A 6,324-nucleotide genomic window follows, 5' to 3' on the forward strand; every position below is an offset into this window, starting at 1 on the left:
ATTAACAAAAGTTTTGAACATGGTTTGTTCAGCAGAACTGCCCAATGCTGCACCGATATGACCATGCAGTAGCAGTTACCCAAGTTGTGGGAAATCATGAAAATGCATGAAGGAACCCAGGTATGTTAATCGCACTGAAAAGCCGATAAAGCATTTTCACACACCGAGACAGGCTCAGAGTTGGAATCGAACCGAATGAACGTCAGTTATGAACCCAAATAAAAAGGCCCAAACAAAAGTTTTATTGCAAAGAAGTTTTATCAAAGTTCTAGAACATCCGCTATCTTCAGAAAGTTGCGGATATGGAGCCAGCAGTCATCACCTATGTCAACAAGTTGAAGCCTGGTACCCGGATGACCGAGGCACTCCACCCTCTCCTTGACGACACCGGCCATTCTCATAAACTCGTCTAGGCTACAGCAGCGGACACGAAGTCGCGCTCTGCTGATCATCTTCTTGGCTTCGGCTTTACTGACGTCAGCAGCTTCCCTCACCATTTGGAAGACATGTGGGTGGTCGTACATCAACTCGATGGCACGCGCGCCCTCGACGCCATCTTGCTCGCCCAGCACGAACTGTGCAGCGTCCAAGACGGCAGAGGCATTCTTTCTGGTTGATTCCTGCATGTAGAGAGATAAGCCATAATGGTGATAAGAAATCTTGATCCACCGAAAAAGAATGTTCATAAGCCGGCAAAGATAAGACATTCGGAGTGTTCTGTAGTATACGCGCTAATGTAAGTGGACAGCGCATTCTAATATAACGGGAAAGAAACACAGCTCGGCTTGAAACGGGTAATGTAGTGCCTTTACAGTGGTATTGCATGTTTTTGCTGCAGAGGTAGTGTACCAAATTTTGATAAGATGCCGCAGTAACGTGAGATAAGCATTCTGATTTAAAGTGTTATCGAGAGCAACCACGAGATTATCAATACAGCAATCTGCAGAGTAGGGATCACAAGCCACAGCTGTCATGGATGCCTAGGTTAATGTAATGGTTGGAAAATTGCAACGAGTGAGCACAAAAAAGAAATTATCCTGCTGTTTCTTTCGGCCAGTGTGCAGATGGCACAAACATCCGACCTGATTTATGCGCCCGCTGCCAGATTTTGATGGCCATTGTGTGTTACATACGCCTCGTTGCAAATGCAATGGTTCATGTAATTCAGGTTCAGCAGCCATGGTAGCTTGATAGCACAGAACAAGCAAGAAGAGGCTGTAAAACAGGGTATGAGCTCTTATAGGGCCTAGGAAAGGCGGTTTCTCGCTTTGAACAAATCAAATACTCGTACCGAATTTTGCAAAACATTAAATATGTATCCTAATTAAGCAGAAAAGGTCAAAATGTGGAACTGTCTAATTAAGAAAAACGTGACCAGAATCTACCCGTATGTAGTATCACTAAAAATTTCTTCATTTTCCATCATGGTCTGTTCAAACACTTCAAAAAGCCTCTTTACGCGAACACAGGAAGAAAAGCAAGTTCGACTTGCGCAATACCAAACAAAACATCGGATCAATGAGGGACTTAACGGCACATATTACTGGGTGAAAAGATTGGGACAAAAATAATCTCCGCAGCACTCATCTCGCTATAAATATCGACGTTAATGTGATCAGCAAGGAACCAATGTAGCGACACTCATATATTGCCACCCCCGAAACGCGTCACGTATATTAGGCTTGTACTGCCGGCGCGCTGATCTCGGGCGCTTGTCATTGCAGGCACTGCCCCATCTACAGGCATTTTGCTTACCTCTCTTTGGTCCTTTGTTTTCTTTCCTAAAACATCCATATCGGCATTGTAAAGTTACGTATGCCTGTAACGGATCAGGTCATATCAATCTCTTACCTCCTTTTTCATCTGAATCAGTACCATAAATGTCTCTTGCTAATCTCGAATGCTGACAAGTTTCTCAATTGCTTCCCTCGTGACACACTGTGACAACCACTGAGATACCGTAAAGTCCGGGCGTGGCCTCTGAAATGCGATAGCCATTTAGGGTTGCCAACTTTCCCGAAATTAGTTGGACAATCCCGACTTTTCAGTAAAGGCTTCGAGTACCGACTTCACCAAGTCAGCACAGCCAAATATCCCGACATCTGCCTTATTTAATTCCCGCTGAACAAGTACGCATAAGCCAGCTATCCTTTTTTTTATGATTCGTGACAGTGCGGTTGCCCATTCTTCTCTTTAGTCTTGGGCTGCACTGTCATGAACATAAAGGCGGTTTTGTTTTTCTTGTGGTTTTACTTCTGTTGTAGGTCCTAACTATTCAAAATAAATATATCTGCCGGCTTATGGGTTAAGCCTACAGATATATCGTGTTAGCCAGGCAGGTACTGCATCCTTCTATATATAGTAAATTGCGACATAGTACGATTAAAAAATTATAAACAGTGTTACGCATACAGATCGGCGGCTGCTGAAACTTACAGGGTCGTTCGTCGCCAGAATACGCCCCCCCCCCCCCCCCCCGGCCCTTCTTTCCGTCCCAACTTCCTCCACTCAAGAGTTGGCAACCCTATAGAAGTGCGTAATTTTTCATTGTTTGTATTGAAGAGTGGCACACTCATTGACAGAAGTGGGCGTGAAGGAACTTCATTGAATGCCGGCACCTACCCAAAGCATAATGCAGCAGCTCATTAAAGCATATTGTTTCTGTTCTGCGAAACCCGTGTAACGCGGGTTCAATTTCGCCCACCAGAAAATTGGATAAACTTTCCTATTTTATTGAAGAGGCCAGCGAAAAACGGTTAACACAGACAGATACCGCAAAGTGCACAAAGTATCCTAAGAATACTAATCGCATTAAAACGAGCAGCTATTCTAACTGATGTACTAAGCAATTCTGCAACCCCATCAGTGTGGGCTAAGCCAGCTAAATGCGATACGTCCCATAAAGTTTCTTGCAAACATTATTAGAGAGAATTCGCAGCAAAATTTTTCAGCTACACCATGGGAATGTATGTTCTTACAATGATTTCGTTCGCACATAACGGATGTTTTAACCACTCTTATGACGTTGTTTAACTTTAATAGTACTAAGCAGTAATAGTTCTCTGAAACAGGGGAAAAATTAGCAACTGCATATGCGTGCAACTATTGTAAATTGTGGAATGCGTGGCACAACATTGTATAGGTCAAAAGTGCCAGTTTACCAATCACAAAACCGTTTGAAAGCAGAATAACGAAGTTTAGGCGAGTACGTGTACTGAACGTCATTCCCGTCCTGGTAGAGGAGTTTTCAGGAGCGGTTTGCTTCATACATGACGAAGGCCTGAAAAAAAGACCCACGTCCTCGTCACCTATGCGTTCAGCCGTTCCTAAGTATAGTATATTATACAAAGAAGGCCAAACATCCACGCTCGTCTGGTAGAAGACGCACACTCCCAGATCCCGTAGACACTATAGCGTCAGAGATCCCTCCAGTAATTTTCGCTGGAAACTCTATGGTAATTTTCACGCGTGTTCTTCAGTAGCGTAACACTTTCCGTGTGATAGGGAACAAAAAACAAAAGAAAATCGCAGTTTCGCCTGAACGGCGAAGCACAGATTGCGACAGCAAATTAGTAGAGAACTATACGAAGCAATGATAGTCGTTGAATGGGCCTTATATAGTCGTAAACATTCGCTTACTAGCTAAATACACAAGCATGGTGTCACGCGCGCACAGGTAAATGTCAACACATCTCGCTCGATGACCACCGAAGCTGGCTGTGAAAACCCCAGAGTGAGAAAGCGTGCCAGCAGCCGCGGGTAAATTAAACTTCGCGTGGTCTCTCGTCTCGCTTTAACGCAAACTAAACGTCGAAAGCACAGCGCATACGAAGCTACCGGCACTCGGCGCGTGTACTTTGTCCCCATCGCAGATCGCTTTGAAAATGAGGCCCGCGCGGGGCGCCCTTCGCCAACATCGCACTACAGATACGGCGCCCGCACGAGCGCGCTGTGAGCAGCAGCCGACGCAGCAGAACGCACCCCCCCCCCCTTCCCTCACCCCCGTGCCTCGCGCGCGAAAGAAGAACGCGCGCTTCCAGCCGGCCTTAATCCCTCGCGTGCGTGCGCTCATTGAGCCGCAATTACCGGCTCATCCTCGTACGCTTTCACTCGCACACACAGCGTAAGGCGCGCGGCGACGATTTTATACGGAACCTCACGGCGACGCCTACGGAAGAAATGAGCATGGAGTGTTCATATAATTGCTATCGCAGTAAAACAGTCAGCACTCAGTCTTACCAAGATGTCCGCCAGAGCGATGTTCTTGGCGTCGGATGCTCCCGTGAACGACTCAGCCTTGTGAACCCGACAGCTGCGCACTTGTCGGTACATTGCATCATGCATGGCACTGAAAACGCAGCCAGGCGTCAGGGTCAAATCGATGATACTGGTGCTCTTCTTAGCGCTGTCCGCCAGCACGCTGAAGTCGTCGTCGGACAGCAACACCCCCGTGACCCTGATTCTGACTAGTTTAAGGTTAAAGGCCAGCGCTGACACTAGTTCCGCCTGCACGACACGGTGCTCCTGTTTTGTCAGAAGGGTATCATCTTGGCTCAGGTGTATGTTGACATCAATTAGTGCGGATGAACCCTTTATACATGCCGCCAAAGCGGACAAATCATTGCGATCGAAGTCATAGCAGTCAACCTGCATTGACGTTACGTGAGCGCAGCCACCGAGCACGTCTAAAGCTGAGATAGCTGGATACATGCCAACGTAATGGCTGCGCATAAAATGGCAGTCTCCGATGCTTGCGCTGCTGATTTGCGGGCACTCCTGCAGCTGCTTTGGGGTGAGGTGCATGTATTGTCCCTTGATGACCACGCGATCCTTCAGGCCTCGATTTTGGATCATTGCAAATACTCTGTCGAGCCCGTCAATTATAGGCAAGGAGTGGACGACCACCGACCTTACAACGTCGTTGTCAGTGATTGCATTGAAGAAGTCGTGGCACTCAGCTTCTCCGAAGCCCCTCAAGTCGATGCACAGCTTTTTGAGCGAGGAGTTTGGCTTCCGCAGGGCTGCGAGCCAGGGCTTCATGCATTGCGCTGCTTCCGGATCTGAAAGTCTGGGACACTTGGAATCCAGAATGATACGTGACATTCGCAGTACGTCGAAGGTAGCCTCAGGCTGCGTAGTGTGGCGCTCTGAGTGACCACTTTGGCGAATAGGGCAACTGTGGTTAAGCTGCAAACACACATAGAAAAGACACATTAGTTAAAAAATAATGAAATCTTCTGTAAAAAAAACTCATAGCACCAGAAAAACAATAAACGTTAGAGTTCCTACGTGTAGCCGAGGTAGAAACTAAAATCGACGTTCGTAAACGTGTAGTAGAGTTGTACTGAACGCCATCTATTAGCAACCTGAGCCATCCGCCATGTTAGAGGTGCATGACCTCGGATGCATCATTGCGCTCTGATTGATAGTAACGACTGAACGTCAGCTGTTTTCTTCGACGTAGCTAATGTTAAGATGGGGTTTGCCACAGAACGTGCGTGTAAACGTTAATGAACGCGATTGGCAGTGCCCATAAAAGCCCCGATACCTTCCAAGCAATGGTCTAAGTATGAAACCATAGTTAATGTACAACACCTAGAGAAAGCGTGTCGAAACTAGATTCCCTGCACTACAGTGTTCAAACACAAAATTCTAGTTACAAGTGCTGCGAAATTGGTCAGTGGTAACGTGGCTACATGATGAAAGTAGAGCTATACTTACAATGATGTGTTCATCACAACAATGTCCGCAATAAGCTCTTCCAAAGTCTCCATCTTGCAGAACGCATCGATCAGTTCCTCCAGGAGTGACCAGCTGCCGAAAAAGATGTCCGATTTGAGCTTCAGTTTCCGCACCATGCAGTTTTTTTGCGCGAGGTATTTGGGGAAGGGTGCGTTGAAGTCTTCATCGCGGTGGTCGAACACGCTATCTCCGACGGCCAGGTCTGTGATCTTTTTGTTTTGAAGGAGTGCCTGTATTAGCCGACTCACCTCATTATTGGGCATCGTAACCTCGGTCACGTCAAGGGTAGTCAAATCATTCATGCCTAGGAGATTTGAGCCTCCAAAGAACCCCATCTTCTCTCCCACAATTTTCTCAAAATTGTAAACCTTGAAGACGAGTTTCCTGAGCTGTGAGAGAGATTTGATCACCTCGAACATGAAAGCTGCCTCCTCAGGTGTAGTGAATCTCCCGCAGACAGTAACGCTTTTCAAAGAGCGATGGCATTTTACTGCTTCGAGCAACGAAAGGTGAAGCATTACGTTGTGGTTGAATTCCATTGCAGGTGATGCAGTGGTGCTGACCGAGTAGGCGTTCAACAAG

At 46.7% G+C, this 6,324-nt stretch overlaps 1 protein-coding gene across 1 annotated transcript; it reads right to left on the reverse strand.

Moving 5' to 3' along the window:
• Positions 1-260: 260 nt before the first annotated feature.
• Positions 261-6,077, reverse strand: LOC125945440 (uncharacterized). The gene is made up of 3 exons (XM_049667191.1): positions 5,739-6,077; positions 4,240-5,187; positions 261-620 (listed from the first exon to the last, which is right to left on the reverse strand). Exons 1-3 carry the CDS (start codon positions 6,075-6,077, stop codon positions 261-263), a joined length of 1,647 nt encoding a protein of 548 aa, XP_049523148.1.
• Positions 6,078-6,324: the final 247 nt, after the last annotated feature.

The sequence above is a fragment of the Dermacentor silvarum genome, chromosome 5 (assembly GCF_013339745.2).
Source record: "Dermacentor silvarum isolate Dsil-2018 chromosome 5, BIME_Dsil_1.4, whole genome shotgun sequence".
Classification (NCBI taxonomy): Eukaryota; Metazoa; Arthropoda; class Arachnida; order Ixodida; family Ixodidae; genus Dermacentor; species Dermacentor silvarum.

Bases quoted from the DNA above. Each gene is read 5' to 3' on its own strand.
- LOC125945440 (XM_049667191.1), bottom strand. From the start codon at position 6,077: ATGGGGTTCTTTGGAGGCTCAAATCTCCTAGGCATGAATGATTTGACT. The intron at 5,188-5,738 runs GTGATGAACACA...GTGTGTTTGCAG, and splicing joins AGCTTATTGCGGACATTGTT to CTTAACCACAGTTGCCCTAT. The intron at 621-4,239 runs GTAAGACTGAGT...CTCTACATGCAG, and splicing joins TCGCTCTGGCGGACATCTTG to GAATCAACCAGAAAGAATGC.